Source organism: Ursus americanus, chromosome 7 (genome assembly GCF_024610735.1).
Source record: "Ursus americanus isolate L20-20 chromosome 7, mUrsAme1.1.p, whole genome shotgun sequence".
Taxonomy (NCBI): domain Eukaryota; kingdom Metazoa; phylum Chordata; class Mammalia; order Carnivora; family Ursidae; genus Ursus; species Ursus americanus.
In genome coordinates, this window is record NC_142133.1 from 23,571,467 (window position 1) to 23,595,902 (window position 24,436).

General features: G+C 37.8%; 2 protein-coding genes across 2 annotated transcripts in view; one reads left to right on the forward strand and one right to left on the reverse strand.

The window, feature by feature from the left end:
- Positions 1-24,436, forward strand: part of CCDC85A (coiled-coil domain containing 85A) — a 641,780-nt gene that overhangs the window by 141,358 nt on the left and 475,986 nt on the right. Inside the window, exon 6 of the mRNA XM_087863416.1 lies at positions 12,197-12,308. The gene's annotated coding sequence lies outside the window, so the exon portion shown is untranslated. The remainder of the gene's footprint in view (positions 1-12,196; positions 12,309-24,436) is intronic.
- EFEMP1 (EGF-like fibulin extracellular matrix protein 1) overlaps positions 23,557-24,436 on the reverse strand; it is a 58,579-nt gene continuing 57,699 nt past the window's right edge. The window contains exon 11 of the mRNA XM_045788014.2: positions 23,557-24,187. Coding sequence (XP_045643970.1) covers positions 24,026-24,187 — 162 coding nt within the window. The 3' untranslated portion in view covers positions 23,557-24,025. The remainder of the gene's footprint in view (positions 24,188-24,436) is intronic.

Here is a 24,436-nt window from a genome sequence, read left to right on the forward strand (position 1 = left end):
CTTTTTTCAGAGAAGCCAAAAAAAAAAATCAGTATTGTTTGATAGTCTGAAATCCTTATACTATCTGAGAGGAGATTAACTCACAAGGTAGACTAACTGGAAGGATGAATTCCAAATGCAGTTAACAGGTCTTTCTCTGGTACACCTTGGCTCTCCCAACCTGTTGGTAATTTTAAATTCTCTCAGGGGCACTAGAGGTCATTGATATAGGTAGCATTCAAAGCCCTCCCTTGGATTCCTGTCTCAGCTACTAAAAAGGAAGACTGCAAAATTATGTCACAAGTGGTGAGCATAATTCAAATCTACTCATTTTGTTGAGACAAAATAATATTTGTTTCATAGTGCACCTACTCTATTCCAGGGACACTGTTACTCAGTGGTGAACCATGGTAAGTAAAGCCAGACATAAGGCTTCCACTTACAGGCACTATAGTGTCTGGGGCAGGGAAGAGAGGGAATAATCACAGAAATATATTTAAAATGATATCAGTAATAAATGCTAAAAATAAAAAAAGGGAGTACATGGAGCTACTGGAGCATAAAATAGGTGGGTTTGACATAGTTGTGAGATAGGAAGAGGTCTGAAGGAAGAGAAGGTGGTTTGAGAGTAGGGTGAGTAGTTCCCTACGGCCAGCAGCCAAGGGTCAAAACTCTGTGACAGGAGGTACAAAGAGAGGGGGTTAGTGTAGTGGGAATAGAGTGAGGATGGGCGGCAGTGGTGGTGGGGCAACACAAGAATGGGCAGCAGGGGCCAGATCATTCAGAGGCTCAAAGGGCATTATTTTTGTCTTTAATTCTGAAAACAGTGGGAAGCCACTGAAATGCTTTGGTGGTAGGATGATGCTTTGCTGGGAGAGGTGATCAGACCTACACGTCAAAAATATTTTTTTAGATGTTATACTAAGCATCCCACAAATTATTAGAAGACCTCAAATATTTAAAACTGAGACATGTGTTCTTTTTTTAAAAAATCTTATTGTGATCAGGACACTGAACATGAGATCTATACACTTAAAAAATTTCAAGTGTACAATACATTATTGTTGAATATAGACATAATATTGTACAGCAGATCTAGAGCTTATTCATCTTTTTTTTTTTTTAAAGATTTTATTTATTTATTTGACAGAGATAGAGACAGCCAGCGAGAGAGGGAACACAAGCAGGGGGAGTGGGAGAGGAAGAAGCAGGCTCATAGCGGAGGAGCCTGATGTGGGGTTCTATCCCATAACGCTAGGATCACGCCCTGAGCCGAAGGCAGACGCTTAACCACTGTGCCACCCAGGCGCCCCTAGAGCTTATTCATCTTAACTGAAATTTTGTTTTTTGATTAATAACTTATTTCTCCCTTTCCCTACCCCCTGGTAACCACCATTTCAGTCTTTGATTTCATGAGTTTGACTCATTTATATATCTCATATAAGTAGAATCATGCAATATTTGTCTTTCTGTTTCTGGCTTATTTCACTTAGCATCATGTCCTCAAGGTCCATCTGTATTGCCAAATATTATAGAATTTCTTTTTTTCCTTAAGACTGAATAGAATTCCATTGTATACCACATTTTTAATCCATTTATTTGTCAATGACATTGGTAGTTTCTTCCTCTTAGCTACTGTGAATAGTGCTGCAATAAATATGGGAGTGCAAATACCTCTTTGAGATCCCAATTTTAATTTTTTTGGATATAAATTCAGAAGTGACATTGTTGAATCATATGGTAGTTATATTTTTAATTTTTTGAGGAACCTCCATTGTATTTTCCATAGCAGCTGCACCATTTTGCATTTGCACCAACAGTGTTTAAAGGTTCCAATTTCTGTGTATCCTCTCCAACACTTGTTTTATTTGCTTGTTTCTTTTTTCATATAGTGATTCTGACAGGTATAAGTGATATCACATTATAGTTTTGATTTGCATTTCCCTGATGATTAATGATGATGAACATTTTTTTCCATACACCCATTGACCATTTGTATGTTTCCTTTGAAATTTTTATTCAAGTCCTTAGCTCATTTTTGAAATCAAATTATTAGGTATTTGTTACTAAATTGTAGGAATTCTTTATATATTTTGGAAATTAATCCCTTATCAGATACATATTTTGCAAATATTTTTTCCCATTCCATAGGTTGCCTTTTCACTCTGTTGATTATCTCCTTTGCTACGCAGAAGGCTTTTAGTTTGATGTAGTTAGTCCCACTTGTTTATTTTTGTCTTTGTTGCCTGTGCTTTTGATGTTATATTCATGAAATAATTGCCAATACCGATGTCATGAAGCTTTTCCTTTAGGCTTTTTTCTGGGAGTTTTACAGTTTTAGGTCTTTTGTTTAAGCTGATTTTTGTTTATGATATAAGATAAGGATCCAATTTTATTATTTTGCATATGGATATCCAGTTTGCCAACACCATTTGTTGAAGAGACTATCCTTTCACATTGTGTATTCTTGGCACCCTTGTCAAAGATAGCTGTATGTGTGTGGATTTATGTCTGGGCTCTATTCTGTTTTATTGGTCTATATACCTGTCTTTATGCTAGTACCATAGTGTTTTGACTACTGTAGCTTCATAATATATTTTGAAATCAGAAAATGTGATGCTTCCATCCTTGTTCTCCTTTCTCAGGATTTGACTCTTTGTGGTCTTCTGTGGTTTCCTATACATTGTAGAATTGTTTTTTTCTATTTCTGTAAAAAAATGTCTTATGGATTTTGATAGGGATTGCATTGAATGTGTAGCTCACTTTGGGTAGTATGGACATTTTAACAATATTAAGTCTTCTAATCCATGAACACATGATGTCTTTCCATTTGTTTGTGTCTTGTTTGATGTCTTTCATTGACGTTTTGTAGTTTTCAGTATATAAATCTTTCCCCTCTTTTGTTGAATTACTTTGGTAACTGTAAAAATGTGGTCAAGACAGCCCAGAGTAAAAATGAAAGATCAAAAAGTGGGTAAAATTATTTTGGACCTGTTTTTGCATTTTTAGGTATATCTTATCAGCATTTAATATGAGATCCTGTTCATCATAGGTAGGCTTAGTTTTCATTCTTTTCAAATTAAATTTTTACTTTATCTTATTTGGAAGGTAAGTGAAAAACTAACTATTGAGGTCCATATGATACTTGGAAAGGAAGCACTAAGAAAAGGTTGATCTTTCACATTTAGTCAATAAATAATCCTTTTTTTCTGCCTGTAAATAATATGGATACTTGTTTGGGATGGCTATTGATTATTTAGTTCATATTGCAGTCACTTAATAAAATCTATTGAATTATAATTATTTGATTACATTATTTTGTAAGTTGGTAGTGAATTTAATTTGTAATTTATGACAGTGATTTATAATTTGACAGTTTAGAAAATTTTGAACAGCTAAAAATACAAGAAGCTGTTGTTTATCATGATCATTCAAAAAAAAAATTCAGATTCTATTTCTAAAAGGGCTCACCTGAGGTTAGAGTTAATTTTCCATTGGTAAAATGTGTAGTAATTATTGGAAATTTTCATTTACCCTTCAAGGAAAGCAACCCCATGTATAATCTTCATGGGTTGTTCCCAAACCAAGTATAATTTCCACTGATAAGTTTTGAGAGCTAACTGGAAAAAGTGATGAGTGATGATCAAAAAAATATAGATGCTAAATGTTTCATCAAAAAGAGCCATCTTCTAGAGAAAAAATTAAAGTTCTTGAAAAATATTAAAATAAGTGCACAGCTATAGTTCTTAAAGTGGATGCAGTCTTACATTAATTTGTTACAAAAATTATCTGGTGAAATTAAATGTGGAAAGTCAGCATGAGAATTGTGAGTGTTGAATTATTCTACTGTTTGAGATCAACAGTTCCAAGACACACTACAGAAAGAAGAAAAACTCTGGGGCACCTGGGTGGCTCAGTCAGTTAAGCATTTGCCTTTAGCTGAGGTCCTGATCTAAGGGTCCTGGGATCAAGCCCCATGTTGGGCTCATTTCTCAACAGGGAGTCTGCTTCTCTCTCTACCCCTTCTCTCTGCTCGTGCCCTCTCTCTCTCTCTATTGAATAAATAAATAGAAATCTTAAAAAAGAAGAAAAATCTAAAATTTTGTAGATAGACTGAAACTCTTATTTTTAAGCTCTGGGAAATCATTTGCAAATCAGTCTCATGCATGTTGTTTATGGTTCATCATCAATATGGCATAATGGTTAAGAGGGCAGGCTCTGGAGCCTAACAGTTTAGGGTTAAAAATTCTTGCTTTCTCATTTATTAGCTATAGGACTTGTGAACAATTGGGAAACTTACTTAACCAGCCCTGGCTTCTTCACTTCTAAAATGGGGATCATAATAGTCCTACCTCACAGGATTGTTGTCAGGATTAGATGTGTTAATGCATCCAAAAAATTCTGTTATCATTTTTTTTCCTTTCTCCCATATTCTTTTTTTTATAATAACTTTTTATTATGTTATGTTAGTCACCATACAGTATATCCTTAGTTTTTGATGTAGTGTTCCATGATTCATTATTTGCGTATAACAACCCGTGCACCATGCAATACGTGCCCTCCTTAATACCTATCACCAGCCTATCCCAGTCCCCTCTGAAGCCCTCAGTTTGTTTCTCAGAGTCCGTAGTCTCTCATGGTTCATTCCCCCTTCTGTTTACCCCCCTTCATTCTTCCCTTCCTTCTCTTACCGATCTTCCTGCTATTTCTTATGTTCCATAAATGAGTGAAACCATATGATAATTGTCTTTCTCTGCTTGACTTATTTCACTTAGCATAATCTCCTCCAGTCCTGTCCATGTTGCTGCAAATGTTAGGTAATTGTTCTCTCTGATGGCTGAGTAATATTCCATTGCATATATGGACCACATCTTCTCAATCCATTCGTCTGTTGAAGGGCATCTGGTCTCCTTTCAAATTTAGCTATTGTGGACAATGCTGCTATGAACATTGGGGTGCATATGGCCCTTCTCTTCACTACATCTGTATCTTTGGGGTAAATGCCCAGTAGTGCAATGGCTGGGTCATAGGGTAGCTCAATTTTTCACTTTTTAAGGGACCTCCACACTGTTTTCCAAAGTGGCTGTACCACTTGCATTCCCACCAACAGTGTAAGAGGGATCTCCTTTCTCCACATCCTCCCCAACATTTGTTGTTTCTTGCCTTGTCCCTTTTTGCCATTCTAACTGGCGTAAGGTGGTATCTCAATGTGGTTTTGATTTGAATTTCCCTGATGGCTAATGATTTTGAACATTTTTTCATGTATCTGTTAGCCATTTGTATGTCTTCATTGGAAAAGTGTCTGTTCATATCTTCTGCCCATTTTTGATTTGATTATTTGTTTCTTGTGTATTGAGTTTGAGAAGTTCTTTGTAGATCTTGTATACCAGTCTTTTATCTGTAGTGTCATTTGCAAATATCTTCTCCCATTCCGTGGGCTGCCTCTTAGTTTTTTTTGACTGTTTCCTTGGCTGTGCAGAAGCTTTTTATCTTGATGAAGTCCCACAAGTTCATTTTTTCTTTTGTTTCTCTTGCCTTTGGAGATGTGTCCTGAAAAAAGTTGCTGTGGCTGATGTCAAAGAGGTTGCAGCCTATGTTCTCCTCTATGATTTTGATGGATTTTTATCTCACATCGAGGTCTTTCAACCATTTGGAGTTTATCTTTGTGTATGGTGTGAGAGAGTGGTCCAGTTTCATTCTTTTGCATATAGCTGTCCAATTTTCTCAGCACCATTTATTGAAGAGACTGTCTTTTTTCCACCAGATGTTTTTTCCTGCTTTGTCAAAGATTAGTTGCCCAAAGAGCCGAGGATCCATTTCTGGGTTCTCTATTCTGTTCCATTGGTCTATGTGTCTGTTTTTGTGCCAGTACCATGCTGTCTTTGTAGTATAGTTTTGTAGTATAGCTTGAAATCCGGCAACATGATGCTCCCAGCTTTGTTTTTCCTTTTCAACAATTCCTTGGCGATTCTACCTATTATTATTATTATTATTATTATTATTATTATTATTATTATTAATTCAATGCATCTGAAAATCCTATCTCTTGTTGTTGTTGTCATTGTTGTTATTACTATTATTAGCTACAAGAGAGAATTTTCTGGTCTATTACAAATAGACTTCTTCTCAATTTAATATATAGTTGGTGTTTGGAGAATGTTCTTTCCTATCTAAATCATTTTCTATGTCTAAATGATCTTCATGAAGGAGTTCTAGACAGCTGTGGGGTGTGTGTGTGTGTGTGTGTGTGTGTGTGTGGTTGGTCACTAAGATGAAAAAATATATCATATTATTATATTGTGATAGGAATCTAATATTGCAGGTATTAAAACAGTAGGAACACACAGAGAATAAAATTAATTATGAGAAGGTATTTAGAACTATGTGACCCTAGTAAAGCACTTTCTCTCATGTCTTAGCTTGTTTAAAATTTTTTTCAGTCATGTAAAATGCTGTCATTGGACTAACTCCCTAATTTCCTTCCTAAGCTTCAGATCTGTAATACTCTTCCTCTGAAATGCTCTCCTTACATATCACTTTAATGATGCCTTGCATCCTTGGACACTTATAAGATGGTCCAGTGTAGAGTGGATCATCTGTTTTTAACCCACTCAGGTTTGTCAATGGAAACCACAGTATAAGGGGTAAAAGCATCCAGAAGTGAAGTGCGCAGTATTGTATGAATATTAATATGGAGGCAATGCTAAACGACAAAATGATGATGTAAAGAGGGGATCACCCAAACTCCTTCAGTGCTTAATGTTAATAGGCATTTACTAGCCTCTTACTGAGCTGAAGTTTCTTTTTTTTTCTTTCTCTTTTTTTTTCTTTAAGGATATAGAAGTTTATTGAATACATCGCAAGGGAGGGGCAGGCAGGACAGCAAGGGAGAGGCTGTCTGCCTGAGCTGAAGTTTCTTTAGGTAACATATTCCAGATAGAAGCTGCTGGAAATTTTTACCTTTAACTTTCATCTTCACTCCTCTGTTCTCTCAATTTATAAAAATCTATGGCTTAAAGGGCTATTTGTTACTGTAGTTGAGTGTCGCCTCCATTAAGGACCCACCATTTTCAAGCTACTCTTCTGGGCGTTGAGTCAATATTTGCTAATGTTCTAAATGCCAGGGCCTCTTGAGAACCTAAGAGGAATGTTGCTTAAGCAGGGAGAGGGGAAGGGCAGATTGATTCCTGGCCCTGTAGCTGTGCAGCAAATTTTGGAGGTCTGGGCTGAACGTCTCCAAAAAATGTACAACTTATTACCCTGTTAACTGTTACTGTGTTGGTGCCTGCATCTCTCTCAAGCTGCCTTGGAATACTCTTTCGTGTTAACACTGTGGAGGAGAGCAAGAATTCTTCTCTTCACATTTGAAGAGAATTAAGAGAATCATGGAAGTGTAGGTCTGTGGAGGCACGACGAGGCAAGCCATCAAGCTCACAATGAGGGCTCAGCAAGTTGCTTCATGTTTTCCGCTCATAGCTGCCTCTTCTCTGTCAGCAATTTTGAAGCACCCATAAAACAAAATAGGCTCATTAAATATGAAGGGGTAAGTGAAATTGGCAGTTGTACCTATTCAAATGGGCCTTCCTTTTTAAATGTTTACACTCCAGAATAATGAACAGTCAGAGGATGAATGCCTGCTTATCAGTGGCTGCTCATGGCCTCTTTTTGGGATGAGTGTCAGCCAGGGTCAGTGGGCATTTTGCTCCAGATCTAGCTCTAAAATGGTCCAAGAGGTTAATGTCACAGTGAAAAGGTAGGATGGCCTTGTCACCATCATTTCATTCACTAAGTTTGCATATAAGGGTGAAGACTGTCTCGTGTTCTTTTCTAAATAATGAAGGGCATTTCTTCATGACCCTTCCTACATGGGCATAGACTTAGTTATACCATCTTCCTGACAGGGACAAGCAATAGTTACCATCTGTGGACCAGCTCATCCCATCCACAGATTCTCTGCAATGAAATTTTCTCTGCAAATTTGGATCCTGTCCTGAACCTACAGCATCAACATTTTAATGAGCTGAGGAGGAGGTCAAGATACATAGGAGATATTTTTAACTCTCAAAATCTTAGTTAGTTAATGAGGTAACATGTGATGATGTTCAGTAAATCACTATGCAAATGCGAGGCAATTTGAGCTGATCCTTGAAAGATGGAAAACATTTCTATGCTCTTTGGTTGTTGGAATAGTTTGAGCAAAGGTACAGAGATGTTTCTAACCAGTGGAAACTGTTTTTGGTCTTTATTTTATTTGGCATGAGTAATATTTGACACCTTTGACCACTTGCTTCACCTTGAAGCGTTCTCTTGGCTTCTGTGATATCACATTTTTCTAGGTTTTCTCCTGTTATTCTAACAGCTTTTTTCAATCTCACCCCCAGGTTTCTATAACCATAGAGATGCTCATGATGCCTGGCCTGTGCCTCTAACCACGTTGCTGTCTTAAAGGTTGGACCTATATATCTGCTGTGCACACCCACATATCCAACTTTTACTTAAATACCTTATGTCCAGCATGGCCAAAACCGAACTCAACATCTTTGTCCCCACTTCTGCATCCCTCAGTGTTTCCTATCTCAGTGGATACTGTACATCCAGTTATTTAAGTCAGAAACATAATCATTGATTCCTCCTGCCCTGTCACTCTCCATATGATTAACCATCATGCTCTATATATTGTAGTATATTAATATTTCCTGAATCTGCCCAGGTATCTCCATCTCCACTGCCACCTCCTTGGGTCAGCTCACCATCATCTTTTGCTTGTATGACTGCAGTAGCATCTACCTTTGATTTTTCCTCCAGCTAATTCTTTCTCTACAGTGTTGCCAGATAAAACTTTCTAAAGCACAGATATGACCATTGTGATTTTTTTTTCCTTAAAGCCCTCTAATAGCTTCTATTTGCCCTAAGGATAGTGTTCAGGTTCTTAAATTAGGCTACTTGCCTCTCTTGTCCTGGCCTTGCTGACCTCTCTTGCTTCTTCTCTTGCCACCACCACTCAAGCTCCCTGAGCTTCAGCCATTTGGAAGTGCACTTGCAGTTCACTGACTCACCAGGTGAGTTTTCTCATCTCTAGGTCCTTGTGCATGCTGTTTCCTATCTAGCACGTGCTTCTCCCTTGCTGTTTCTGTGGTCTCAGCTGGGAAATCACTGTTCACACTGATTCTAATGGCTTGTTTGCTTCTCTGTATCTCTTAAGGTCAGTCAATAACTCTTATAGAGTCTGGAACGTTTTAGATATTCAGTGGATTTTTTTTTTTTGATGAATAAGTGGTGATGTATGAGGCATCTTTAAGGAATGGCAGATCGCTCAGTTTGACTGTAATGTAGGATATAGGAAGGATGAGAATGAAAAATAGATGGCTGGGTGAAAGAAAGATGGCTGGGTGTCTTAGCTTGGGTTCCTTGAACACAAATTCTGAAATAAAGATTCTAGTGCAGGAAGCATATTGGGAAATGCCTATAGGGTCAACCCTTGTGAGGGAGTTAGTGAAGCAGGATAGGGCAGAGGGAAAAGTTGAGTTGAAATGAAGTTGCAACAGGGCCCTCAGCTAATCCCACGTGGTACATAGAAGTTAATGTAACTGTACAAAATTTCCCTGATTGAGACAAGAGGGTTGGGCCTTTGTATTCACATGGTATTCAGATATTAAATGTGGTCTGCCTCTGGGGAGAAAGCAAACCTTGGGCCAAACAGTTCCTTTTGGTCAATGGCAATTTCTGGGGAAGAATTAAACTATGGCTTGTCAGAAGCCAACACTGCTAGCATCTGGGGGAATGAATGCTTTGGTACTGAAGGGGGATCTGGGTGGCATAGCACAGCATCCATAACACTACGCCTAGTTCATACCAGACTGAGGAATTTATACTTTATTTGGTAGGCCTTGAAATGCTATTGCAGGTATTTTCTCAGAATAGTAATGTGATTCAGAGCTACATGTAGGAAGGTTAATCTGGCTGAGGTGTTTAGATTGGACTGAGATGGAGAAACTGGAGGCAGAGAAGACAGTGGGAATCTTTTGAAATAGTCCAGGTGAGGAAATAAAGACCTGAGCAAGGGTATTGGCATTGGAAATGGGAAAGGCAAATGGTTGGTTATAAGAGATAAGGCAAGGCTAGAATTTGCAGTCCCTGGTGACTGGTTTAATATGGGAAGTATGGAAGAGGAAGGAGACCCAAAAGTGAGTCTAAGGTTATGAGCCTAGCTGAAATGTAAGAATTATGGTGCTGGTAATAGAAGTTTAAGAAAAATATAGGCTTGGTGGTAGATTTATTGAATTTGCAGGATGGTAGCCACTCAAGTAGAAGTAACTTACAGGTGACTGGAAACTTCTTTGGGAGGGCAAAACACACTAAAATAAAACGTTATACAATGATATGAGGATGGTCATGCAGCAGTATAAGTATTAAATGGATAAATAAAAAGTTAATGCTAAGGGAGATCAGAGAAGAGAGAAATCCTTGTGGCCAAGAAGTCATCATGGAGGAGCTGTGTTTTTGAGTTGGTAGATGGAGGTGTGGGATCTAGGAGAGAGGGAGGAGGAATGATAACATTCTAGGTGGGGGGCAATGGTTTGAGTAGAGGCAGAAAGGTAGGAATATATACCACACGTTCATGGTACCATAAGAAGATGACTTTGGCTAAAAGAAAGGATTCATTGAAGGAAATACTGATTTAAAAATTATACAGTTGATTGTGGAAGGATTTGAATTACAGTCTGAATGACAGGGAAGTTAGAGGAATTCAGATTTTTTTTTAAGATTTATTTATTTGAGAGAGAGTGGGGGGGAGAGCAGAGGGAGAGAATCTTCAAGCAGACTCCCCGCTAAGTGCAGAGCCCAGTGCGGGGCTGGATCCACGACCCCTGAGATCATGACCTGAACCAAAACCAAGAGTTGGATGCTCAACAGGCAGAGCCACCCAGTAGCTCCAGGAATTCAGATTTCTTGTAAAACTTTGTTTCTAAAGTTTGGTTCTATCTACTGCTGAATGTAGGTGTTCATAAACCACAGAACTAGAACTTGAGAGATACTCTGTGTTTTTTTTATACTTAAGTGGCTCTGATGTAGAAGACTACTGGTCATTGGCATTCTTTTTTATGGAGATTATATGAGGACACATGAAAGGAAAGTCCAGCCTGAATGTATTTCTGTGGCTTTTATATTCACAGTCTTTGCTTAGCTTCCATAAAGTGCAAAGAATCTGTGGCCTAATTGGTCAGCTGGTGTACTGGCTCACCCTGAAAAGTAAATATTGTGTGTCTGCAAGTGGAAAGTCAGTATGTGTAATCTAGCTGCCTAGTCACGCCTGCCCCAAACACTGTTGAAAACTTTGACCAAGGGCTATAAAACTGTCAAGAGCTGGGGCCCAAGTTTGCTTCCATATCAAATAGCTTGTTACTGAAGCTATTGGGAAGACAATAGGGCATGCATTTGACTTGCTGGGATCCCTTGTTTGTTACAGAAGCATCTGGCAGAGCTAAATAGCTTTGTATTACATCATTTTTCATTTCTTGTTTTTTATTTATCTTCTACTTCGATTTATTTGACATCGAAACTTGCCACACCCTCTTCTAAGTACACTCATAGAATAAAAAGGATATCTTTTTTTAAAATTTATTTATTTATTTTTTTAAAGTTCCATGATATATTACTTGCGAATAACACCCAGTGCACCATGCAATACGTGCCCTCCTTAATACGCATCACCAGCCTAACCCATTTCCCCCCTCCTCTCTGAAGCCCTCAGTTTTTTTTCCCAGAGTCCATAGTCTCTCATGTTTCCTTCCCCCTTCTGTTTACCCCCTTTTCTTCTTCCTTTTCTTCTCCTACCAATCTTCCTATTTCTTATGTTCCATAAATAAGTGAAACCATATAATTGTCTTTCTTTGCTTGATAAAAAGGATATCTTGATATCAATGGTATAACTTCAAAATGGCATCTTCAGATTGGCACTTGGACCATTAAAAAATAAAACAAAACAGAAATTTATTTGGTGTCTATGAGCAGGTGTTTAAAGATTTCACCTTCTTCCAAGGTGATCAAGGGCTGCTATGAGACTCCCCCATTGCCATTTTGTGACATTCACAGAATCACTTATTTCCTATTTTCTTTGCATAATTTCAGCACAGAGTGTTTGAAACATCTCTTGGGGAAAGAATGAGAATTACTGCTGAAGGTATTAACTCTTTTTTTTTTTTTTTTTTTTGAGCAGGAAGTGAATGATGTTTGCTGAAGCCACATGGTTACTTTTGGAATGGCCTACTAGATTTAGAACAAATGATGGAGAGTATGCCATTGATATGCGAACAATTACTTCTGTTAAGGTAAAGTAACCCAGACGTTGTCTGTAGCTTTTTGTACAGCTAATTGCGTGAACTTTCACTCAACAGAAGAAAACACGTCAAATCTTGAGCAATTAAAAAACAAAGCACCTGAGCACATTAAGTTGCAACTGATATTCAACAGCTCTACATTAATCTCTGAGAAACAAAGGAGTATTTACTCTTTTTGTTCATTGTTCAACTTTTCACAATTGATTTTATTCTTTAGTCTACAGAAATGTTTACTGCACTCTAAAGATTTTTTTATACTTATATATTTAATGGTGTCCTTTAGACACTTGTTCTAAAAGGGGTACATTTCAGTGATCCAAAGAAGAATCATATAAGAGTTGTGTGTGTTGTGTTTTCAATTTTAATTAGAAATCTTATTTGTTTAATGCCTTACTTACTCCATTTAGATCCTTAGTAAATCCAGACTAATTTTCACAGCTATCTTAGACATCCCTTTTAGGAACTTTTCATTTCCTCCCTATTTACCTTGGCTAGAGATGTGGAAGAGTCATCTCCAGACCCATGGTGTGATTTTAAGGGTATTAAGACATCCTCATTTTCCAAATTAACTCTCATAAATAGTATTTTTTTATCGAAGTAAAATTGACATATAGAATTATATTGATTTCAGGTGTACAGCATAATGATTTGATGATGGTGTATATTGCAAAATGATCACAAGAAATCTGGTTAACATCCATCACCATACACACTTACAGATTTTTTTCTTTTGCAGTGAGAACTTTTAAGATCTATTCTCTTAATAACTTTCAAATACGTAATAATTTGTTATTAGTAATATTCCTTTAATAGGCACCAAAGATCTTGATGCAGTTTGCTTATTCATGGTATCTACTAGTCTCATCCCTGGTAGACATGGTTTTTGGCTTACTGACAGGTTTTTTTAAAAAGAAGCACAGAAAATACAAATGGCTACACAGAATTAGCCACTGATCAGTAATGAGGTGTTTAGGACTACAGGCTTTGGAGTCAAATTGACCTGGGTTGTAGACCTTGCTCTACCAAATTTCTACTTATATGACATCTGTTTCTTATTTCTCTGAGGCTCAATCTCTTCCTCTTTCAAATGGGATGGAAATGCCCATATCATAAAATGAGGTAGTATTTGTAAAGCACATCAAATGTCTAGCACAGCATGAGGCCACAGTTTATGGTGTATAATAGGTACTTAGTAAATGTTAGCTCTCATTATTACTCTTTAAATAACTTAGGCATTAAAAAAATGCCTTTCTTGGAAAAGGCTAACACAGATTTGCTGACACTAAGCTATACCTTGGAGATGTTTAAAGGCATGCCTTAGATTTTCAACTGAGGTACTAGCCTAAATCCCATTTTAGGAAATTAATGTGAACTGCCCAACACCTGAATCCTTGCTCCCGAACCTCACTTAAAATGTTTGAATCCAAACTGCTCCAGCAGCTTTTGCTGCATCTACTTACAGCTTACTCTGTCTCCTTCATCGGTCAACTCTCCGTCAGCTTACTCTGTCTCCTTCATCGGTCAACTCTTCGTCTGAAAGCCATTTAGCTCCATGCTAAAGATGGTGTAGGACAATAGGGAGGTCTCTTTCATTGTCAAAGACAGGTACACTTTGAAGATGACACTCAAAAGAGGTTAAAATGGGTCAACAAGCAATTGTTGGGCTTATGCAAGGGCATGTGAAGCTAATATTAAAGCCACACACAAAAAAATCTTGATCTCAAAGAATTCAATTTTAAGTTAGAGAAAGTGTGGGAAGGAAGGAACTAACATGCAATATTAATTTCATTCCAAAGAAAATTTAAGGGGGGAGGGGATCTACCTCAAGAGGATTAATTAATAGATGGTCTGGGGAAGGTCTTTGCCACTCCAAACATCTACCTACACTGTGTATTAGAAGGATAATAACTAGAATTTAAATAAAAATTTGAAGAGAAAAAAAGAAAGATAGATGTAATTGGGGGCAAAGTGAGAAAATGTGACTCGAAAGATGATGTAAAATATGCAAGTGGAGCTAATTCCATGCAGGCTATTACATTTGTAAGAATTATATTTTCTGTATGCACTTTAGGAAATATGTGCAGTATTTAGTAAGATGACAGGTAAATGGCTGGGGGGTGGGCATATTTAAATACGGTAGTTATTACTTTTGTACAATTTCTTAGATATCCTTAAAAAGAAAAGCTTAGAAACCGTCTGAGAAGAACTGATCTAGAGAGAAGTAGCATGGCAAATTTGAATCAGCCTGCCTGAGTTTATGGTCTGACTTTGCCTTATACAAGTCATGAGACTTTGGACAAGTAACCTAACCTCGCAATTCTCAGTTTCCACTTGTGCAAAAGGAGGTAACAGGGATGCCTGGGTGGCTCAGTCTAAGTGTCTGACTCTTGGTTTCTGCTCAGGTCATGATCTCAGGGTCGTGAGATTGAGCCCCACTCCACACTAAGCATGGAGCCTGCTTAAGATTCTCTCTCTCCCTCTCTCTCTGTGACCCTTCTTTTCCCCTGCCCCCCACTCTGCTAGCATGCTCCCCCCCCCAAAAAAAAAGAAGAAGAAAAGAAAATTATTCTGTGTTCCAGTGGAACACTCCCATTCCTAGAATAAAGAATATACTCTTTGCTAGCTTCCCCACTGAGGCAGAAACCACTAGTTAGTGACCAAACCCATTTTCTCATCTTCCTGGACCCACAGCTAGACTCTATTTCCCAACTTTCCAAAGGAAGATGAGCATGGTGATGGAAGCCACTTTTAGGCCTGCCCCATAAAAAGTTCTAACATTCCATCCATCATTGATCCATCTCTTGATGTAGATGATAGATCAGCACAGTGACCTTGGAAGCCATTTGAAGATGATAGAGCCCCCAAATGAAAGGAGTTTAGATTTCTGAATCTGTGCTTGGAAACAGTTGCCTGCCTATCAGGTTATGGGAGCCAGAAACTTAGACTCTCTCACTGTCCATGTCCAAGCCATCATTGAATTCTTTATTTTGTCTCCTATGTGTAATGAATTTTTCCCTTCTCTTCATGCTTTCCAACAACACTTTGTCCAAGTGAAGACATCTTTTTTTGGGCTGCTGGCATAACTTTCTAACGTGCATCCATTCAGGCCCTCTTCCAGTCTATCAAAACTTGTTCTTCTTCTATTACCTACTCTGGTTCTGGATGCTATAGGACACATTGTATTGTGATAGGACCCTTGGCCTTGAACCTTTGTGCATGTTGTCAACACAGAGGGTAGTAGGAATATTTCTAGAACCAGACAGGAGCTGAAATTAACCATATATAGAAGTGACTGTGAATTGTATAGATATATATATCCCACTAAACTCAAACCAAATGCACCTTCCTAACTTAATTTTCCCAGGTTGGATTCCCAAAAATGCTTGTGACCACTCCAGTGCCATCCAACATGAAGGGAAATATGATGTGACAAGGGAGGATGGACAGGCGGTGGGGGGTTGGGGGGCAGGGGATAAACAGAAAGAGCAGTCCTAATCAATTCAGCTAAAATGTATAACTTTTGCAAATTTTACAAAAATATGACCATGTAAACACATTACTAGGGTCCCTTCAGGACCTTGGAAGAGACTGGTGTATGGGATGGGTCTTGAAGATTTAGTTTCATTAGCTTCTCTGAAAATTCACCTTTGAAGGGCAGCCAGTTTTGGTGTTTTTTTTTTTTTTTTTTGAAGATTTTATTTATTTATTTGACAGAGAGAGTGCACAAGCAGGGGGAACAGCAGTCAGAGTGAGAGGAAGAAGCAGCCCCCCCCCCCCCCCGAGCAGGGAGCCTTATGCGGAACTCGATCCCAGGACCCTGGGATCATGACCAGAGCTGAAGGCAGATGCTTAACCCAGCACCCCAAAGGGCAACCAGTTTTATACAATAGTCTGTAATTGGACTTGTGATGTGCTTTGGAATCTCATAGGCTCATGGTGTTAACTATATTATACCACTTTACATAATATCTTATGTGTCTTTGCATCTAATTCAGAGCCATGTGTCTTGGATGTGGTTGGTCCCTAATTGTGAGGTAAATGATACTTGGAGAAGAAGAAAACTAGAGTAGAAGAAGAGAAAGATAGAGTAAGAAAGAAAAAAAGATGGAGAACCAACAGAAAAAAAGTCAGGGAAGAGGTTTATGTGATTTGAAGCCATTAGGCCAGTTACACGTGCTTCAGGTGTCAGACTCATCACCACGCAATGAATTGACCTCGGTTAGCAGATTTTCATGCCTCCTTCAATTCCTTTCAGCCACTTGAATTTACTGGGGCTGCAGTAGAAATTTCTAGCTCATTGACAACATCCAACATCATGCCTCTGTTTTCCCGTCTGCCTGAGGGCTTTCTCCAGGGCTAAGGAGCTCCCCCTTTTGCAGGCAGTCATAAGTGGGTGTGGTGTTAGTGCCCCTAGGGGCAACCCCCACAACAGAGTTGGATGTTGGTAGATAAATGGCCCAGCCGAGGCAGCTTCTGGTGGGATGCTTTTGAGGTGAGTTCCACGAGATTTCTCAGAGGCTCCCTAGAGGAAATGCGTACCAGTTGCCCATAGTAGTGATCTACTCATTAACTCATTTATTGGCATCTCTCCTCTCCCTGACTAATTTTCCCCACTTCCTTGCCTGTTCTTTCTGAGTTAAACTCTCAAACTACCCTCACTCATTTCTTGTGTCAGGGTCTGCTTTTGAGGCAACACAAACCGAGACACCTGGTTTAAGTCACAGGCAAGTAATTTACCACTTAAAGAAAGAAATGTAATCTAAATATTAAAATACAAAAACATGGAATACAGTTTTTAAAGGAAATAAACAATTAGGAGATACCAAGAAAACTCAACAAAATTATTTATTTGTGTTATATGCATCTGTTTAATGCTGAGATTCTGCAGAAACTAATTTAGTTTCTGTGGGAAGATAAAAAAGAACTGAATTATTGCATTCAGGTCTTTAAAATTCTCTTGCGTTTGTATTCCGACTCTGGCTTATTAAAGGGGTCTGTGCTCCGTTAACATACACATGCGTTTACAATATAAACAGCTTAACTAGACATCTGTGTTGACTACATATAAGAGGCAGTTAACTTTTTGCCTTGTTTCTGTTCAACGATCTTGATATTTTAGTCTGCTGGCCAGATGAAACAAGATTGGTTTTTTGGTACCAGATGTGTCACAGTTTGGGTTTGTATTTTGCAGGTGCTCCCCCCAGCTGGGAGGATGGAAACATGCCATCTTTCTGAGATGATGATTCGGGATAGAAATATAAGTCTGTTAAAAATAATTCGACATATTAATGGAAGGTTTTGTCCCTTGTGGGCTTCTTATGCATACCATATGAGCAGCCTAGCAGCTGTTCTATATTTCAAAAGCAGAGTTAGAAAGTTAGAAGCATACACGGCTATTCAAAACATAAGCAACTGCTTGGAGTCATGGAAACAGGATTCAACAATAAACTTGTATTTGTGAAGCTTCCCCAAAAATAATAATCCCACTGGGCTGTGTTCAGGTGGTCTTAGGATACTGAACAATCTTTCTATTTCCATCATTTGGATTCACTAAAACATCTCCCTTGTAGGGGCAAAGTGGTAGAGATGACTATGTTTATTAGATGTGGGGATCGGTTTCCAAATGATTTCTACCCTTCAATATTTATATTTTTAAATTACAGTTTTAAAAGCCCTACTTGTTTTTGCCATTTTTACTTAAACATATTGTGAAAGAACTAAAAGCCCCACTGAGGACTGAGTTGTTAATAAAATGAGGCATCTTATCTTATTCTGGGTGATGATGTTCATCGTTTGTTCCTTCAAAAATCACCTAATGAATATTAACCAATGTCAAGGAATGGCAGTAATCTTTACATTAGCCCTCTACTTTACACTAATCTTTTGGAAGAAAAGACTCTGTAAGCTTTTTGGCCCAGCTTCTGAACCAGGAGAGTGTTAGCCTCATTCCCTCTTCACCACTGTTGCTCTCAAATCTCCCCCATGTAGAGAGCTACATCTGGATCTTTAGTAATAGACTTTATCTCTTTGGGAATTGCTGTCCTATCCAGTATGGTAAGGTCTACATGATTGGTTCTTGACTTTGAATTTCTAGAGTTTAGGAGTATTTTGTGTAACATGATGACTTCTGCCTCTCTGGAGTTTTTAAAGAGAACAAATCAGCTAAAGTTTCAGAAGTAAATCAGAATCAGGTTGGTATCTGTGCTATTTCAACACAATTGCATATAACAGCAGTGGTGACAACTGATCATGGCAATCAGCAAAGCTGGTCCACAATTTGGGGTGGATGCTTTGCAGGAAAGAAAGGGATTGCTTGTTGGTGTTGAAATTCGGAGTATGGCCAATGAAAAGAGCCTAATCTAAATCAGAAGACCTGCATTCTAGGCACTATGCTGTTGCTTAACAAACTGTGACCTTGAGCGAGTCTTAAAAATAAGATAAGCTGACTAGGTGGCATCTAAATTTAGAATCCTGTTATTGTTGTTGTTGTTAATATTATTATTAAAAAGAAGTGCATGTAATAAGAGATTTTATTGGAGGGGGTGGAGATTGCAAGTTAAAGAAACCAGTTAAGAGGGAAATTTGGCAGCTGAAGGGAACTTATTCTTTTTTGGGGCGGTCTTAACAACCAAGAGGTCTTTCCTAATCACTGTCAGAATGTAACTGTTCAGTTAGAGAGCATGGACGTCTCTGAGCCCAGGTATGGTAACAGAATGGTGAAATGATGGAAACAACTTCTTGTGGCCTCATTACTGAGACTTACTAAGAATGTAGATATTTCCCTGGAAGCATGTTTGGAAGTGTGGGAACCCATGGCTGGACTTCTTTCACTGGTGAAACAAGGCAAAATGACTTTTAACTTAACATGAGTATTTAGTCCAGTATCAGTGAAAAGGAGCAAAAACATGCATAATTAACCAGATTGAATGGCAAAAAATATATTTTGAATTGTAATTTAAAAATTTATAGCTAAATTGGTCCTTGGCCCCAGTAGTGAACCCACAGTGTGAAGACCTATTTTGGGGAAGGCCCTATGAATTTTCCCTTTTATCCATGTCCAATGCTTCCCAATAGCCACTACATACAAAGAATGCTCAGATGCTTTAAAAAATTTGGCAAATCGAGCTACCTTATCTCTCAATGTGGCCCAGGGGTAGGGATTAGTTACAGTTGTTAAATTTGGAAAAGCTCCTTGTTTCAATATCTCAGTTTTATGGATAAAGAAAGCAAGGGCCCCAAAAGCTACGTCTCACAAGTGGTTAATGTTAGAACTAGTTCTTTTATACTACATCATACTCTTCAGTGTTGGAGGGGATTACTATATAAGTTGCTCAATAAATGTTTGCTGCTGAATAATAATGATTCTGAGATGAATTTGTCTTGTTATTCCCATCTATGGGAACTGGTTTAAATCAGTGATTCTCAGAGAAGAGGAGGAGGGAGTCATGTGTAGTTTGAAAACAAAGCAGGTCTTTGTCTTACTGCTTTGGTTTGTTTTTAGTGAAGATGTTTACTTTATTTTGAATTTCAAATTACATTAAAAAGAGAACAGGAGATTTTTAAGTTTACTGAGAATGGTTGTACCTGTAAGGGAACTCATGTGTTAGCTTTCCAAAGCTCTTTCCAGGATTTTGCTTCTGTGAATGAAAAATATATTTTTTTTCACTTGCTATTTTTTTTTTTAGTTAAAAATGAAACTAAAAATGAGTGATTTAGGCCATGAAATTAATGGATGAATCATCTAGGAATTAGTTTCCTTTTTATAGGTAAGACAAAAAGGAATTGCAGGTGGAAACAACATATCAATTTATGTCCATCAACTGATGAATGTGAGACAGGGAAACTTAAGGACTCCATAAAAATCTGCTTTTTACTCCTTTTCCTGCTTTTATTCTTGCTAGGACCTGTACCCCCACTTTACACATGCCTCAGAATGCCAGTAGTGTATGTCCTTGTAAGGAACAAGGAGTTAATGATTTCTTTAGAATAGGTAACATTTAAAGAAGGACAAAGTGAGAATGACCAAACGAAACCATCATATGCATATTCCAGACCACCATTAGAGCTAGACATCCCGAAGACATGACCCTCTGTTCCAAGGAATAACACCTCGGTCCTTGTCTTTGTTCTAACTGGTTCCTGGCTGCCTGAGAAGACACATACACCAAACCACAATCTTCAGTAAAAATCTCTAAACCCCAAGCAAAGACCACTCTCTCCTTTCCTTTCTGAGTCTCCCAGACATTCCATCTGTATCTGCTCTGTCTTCTGCTCTCACCCTCTGCTGGCTCACCTTTGATTTCCATCCTGCACAAAGCCAAGCACCCTCTTGGCTGGTCCTATAGGACCCCTTCTGGTCCCTTGGACCCAGCCTGCCAGCATCAAATGGATAAAGTGTGATATGTCTACACTATGGAATATTATTCAGTCATAAAAAAGAACAAAGTACTGATACATGCTACAACATGGCTGAACCTTGAAAATATCATGCTAAAAGAAAGAAGCCAGACACAAAAGGGTGCCTATTGTATGATTCTATTTATATGAAATGTCCAGAACAGGCAAATCCAGAGACAGAAGCTAGGTTAGTGGTAACTCCTACCACAGTTTATGGGTTGGGGAATGAGGTATTACTGCTAATGGATAATATGGGGTTTATAATGGATATGGGACTAGATAGTGTTGATATTTGCATAACATTGTAATGTACTAAATGCCACTTAGTTGTGCACTTTAAAATGAATTGTATTTTGGGGTGCCTGGGTGGCGCAGTCATTAAGTGTCTGCCTTCGGCTCAGGGCATGATCCCGGCGTTCTGGGATCGAGCCCCACATCAGGGTCTTCCGCTGGGAGCCTGTTTCTTCCTCTCCCACTCCCCCTGCTTGTGTTCCCCCTCCCACTGGCTGTCTCTTTCTGTCAAATAAATAAAAAGATAAAATGAATTGTATTTTACAATTAATAAAAAAGGAATCACATCAGTGATCAGTGACATTTCACTATATCAACCCTTTCCGTCTGTCTATGACTTGTGAATAGGGCTAGGCTTTGGGATGAAAGGGCAGCCATCTCGCATATAGTTAATGATTTCTTTTCTTTTCTTTCCTTTTTATGATTTATTTAGTTATTTTAGAAAGAGAGGAGGGGCAGAGGGAGAGAGAGGGACAGTCTTAGCACACTCCATCCTGAGCATTGAGCCTGACGCAGGACTCAATCTCACAACCCTGAGATCATGACCTGAGCTGAAACCAAGAGTCGGATGCTTAACCGACTGCCCCATGCAGGCGCCCCTGCATTTAATGATTTCTATATATCCCAGATATGTATGTACATATATATGATTATTTTATTATTATTATAAAAATGTAGTTCATAAATTGTTATATGTTATAATGTTTTATATATTAATTATGTAATACAGAAATACTAATTTATATATTTACATGTGACATAAAATATATTATTCTATAATATATAACATATAATTATATAATAATAATATGTAATTATATAATAATATATGTATGCTTAGAGGTGGGGATGGAGGGCCATGGTTTATATATAAATGTTTCAGAGAAATTTCTGTTTCTTCTTCTGTAATCTTCTGCAGAGTTATAGATGCTGCCATCTTATTTAAGAGTGAAAAATCTGTTGGAAGAAGGTCTTAGACTGTCTTTTTAAACTCTCACCATTCCCATCATTGACTTGAGGACTGTGTCTATATGTAGAAAAATCAAAAGACTGATTAAAAACAGAAAAGTTTAGATCAAGCCTTAATTTACCTGGATTGCAAGTAATCATGTGGATGGAGTGACAGGAACGCACTCAACAGTCCTGCTGTGTTGTGGCTGGCGGTTTATTCTGCTTCCTTGTGTGGCTCTTGGTTAGACCTGTTCTCTCCTCACTGTTTCTATGCCCCTTTAACAAAAGCCCATTCTCTGCTCACACAAGAAGTTTGTGTTTTGTTTCTTGATTTCTTGATGAACTTTATTTTTGACAATTACTGCACATTTAGTCAACTCTGAGAAACACCTGTTTCAGGGTCGAGGTTGCCTGGGTGTCAGAGGTTATTCATCTGTGTTTTGAAACTGGATGTAAGAGAAAATCAGATGCACACCTTCTTGTGGCATCATTTTAGCAGACTTTTTGTTTCCTTATCTCCTAGATTACCTATTAGAAAAAAATCAAGTGGTCGTTCTTGCTTCGGCAGCTATAACGCATTTTTTTCCTGGACAAAATTATATTGACTCTTATTGGTTACACTTAAAAAAACCTCCAAAGATAGAGTGATCCTCTAAAAGAATATTTATCTTTATTCAAAAATATGATACATCAAAGTGAAGCAGTTACACTTTAAACAAATTAAACATAAAACCTTTTCTTTGAATTCAGAGGGAGGGCAATTTGCTTTAGTTCCCGATCACTCTGGATGCCAAGAATAAGAACCATTCTCATTTTCTTCCTCTATGACCATCAGATATAAAGATGAGAAACTTCAGTCGAGTTTTAATTTTATTCAGAAGCTAAAGCTTCCTCGGTACAATACCTTTTCTTCATTTTATTCTACATCTTGTGAAAGACCTGAATTCAGGGATATTCTTACATTTACCGAGTGTTATAGATTGAATGTTTGTGTCCTCCCCAAATGTTGGAATCCTAACTTCCAATGTGATAGCGTATGAGTGGAGGCCTTTGAGAGGTAATTAGGTCATAAGGGTGGAGCCCTCATAAATGATATTAGTGCCTTTATAAAAGGGACCCCTGAGAGAACTCTCTTGCTCTCTTTCTACCATGTGAAGATACAAGTCTGCAACGCAGAGGACAGCTCTCCCCACACTTGACCATGTTGGCACTTTGATCTTAGACTTCCAGCATCCAGGCTGTGAGAAATAAATTTCTGTCATTTATAAGCCACCCAGTCTATAGTATTTTATTATAGCAGCTTGAACTGACGAATACACAGAATTTGCTTCTTCAGGTCAACTCCAATATAGTTTAAAAAGAATTTGTTTTCTCATCCCTCTTTGTAGATTTCTCAATATAATAATCGTTCAGTGGATAACTTATTCACTTTGGGAATTTTGCTTACTTTTTGTTTACATTCATAATAAAAAATTTCTGACAAAATTTAAAATATTCAACAGAAACCAGCATGATATACAATAATTGTTTATTACTAAGTAATAAACAACTGTGTTTAGAGTGATAATGAAAATAAAACCAACACAAATATGGAAGATCCTCATTTTCTAAAGAAATATATCTTTATTGACTTTTTCCATTTTCTTACAAAGCAGTTAAAAAATTCATTCTTTTGAACTTGCATGCTGTTCATGTTATGATGGTTGCCTCCTAATGAGACTGTCAGTGGAGCTGTAGTAAGTTTCCTTAAGCACCACAGAAGATAATCATTGCTTCGTCCCACTTTTACAGAAAAGAATCCAAGTTTCATTGGATAGAGTATGCTTAGCTCTCTTGAAGAAGATAAGTTTAGTAGATTAATGTCTAATTTACATACAGTAATAAAGACAAACTTTGAATCTTTACAGATTAAATGCCCACTTTATACCATGGTGTAATTGTTTGAATTATTTGTGAGTGTACAGCATATAGATGTAGATGTACTAGATATGTCTATAAATAAAATAGTGCTTTATGGTAACAATATTCTTTGGCTGATTTAAATGCCTATAGTGGACTCTTTTAAAAGACTAAAATGCAAATGGCCCCACTATTATTGTCAATCTTAACACTGAGCTTGTGCGGAAGGTTCCTATACTGTTGACTGTTAGCATCTCCAGGTCCACGATATATTCTCTTGGTCCTGATAGCGACTTCACCAGCACAAGCATTGCACTTACAGGACTTGTTTGCTAAAATACAAGAAAAAGAGGGAGGGAGAGAAAAATTTTTCTTAAATTGGAGTTTCTATTATTTGTGACTATACCTAGTCCTTTAAGAATTAGGGGAAGAATTTTGATGGTAGGACAAAACTCACTACTTAATTCCTTCTTGGTTTCAACCTTTCTTGGTTCTTTTCCCCTTGTCCACACATAGTCATTAGAGGTTTGATTTTCCAAGTTACAGGGACCTGCTTTTTTGGTAGTTTTGTGTTTTCTGTT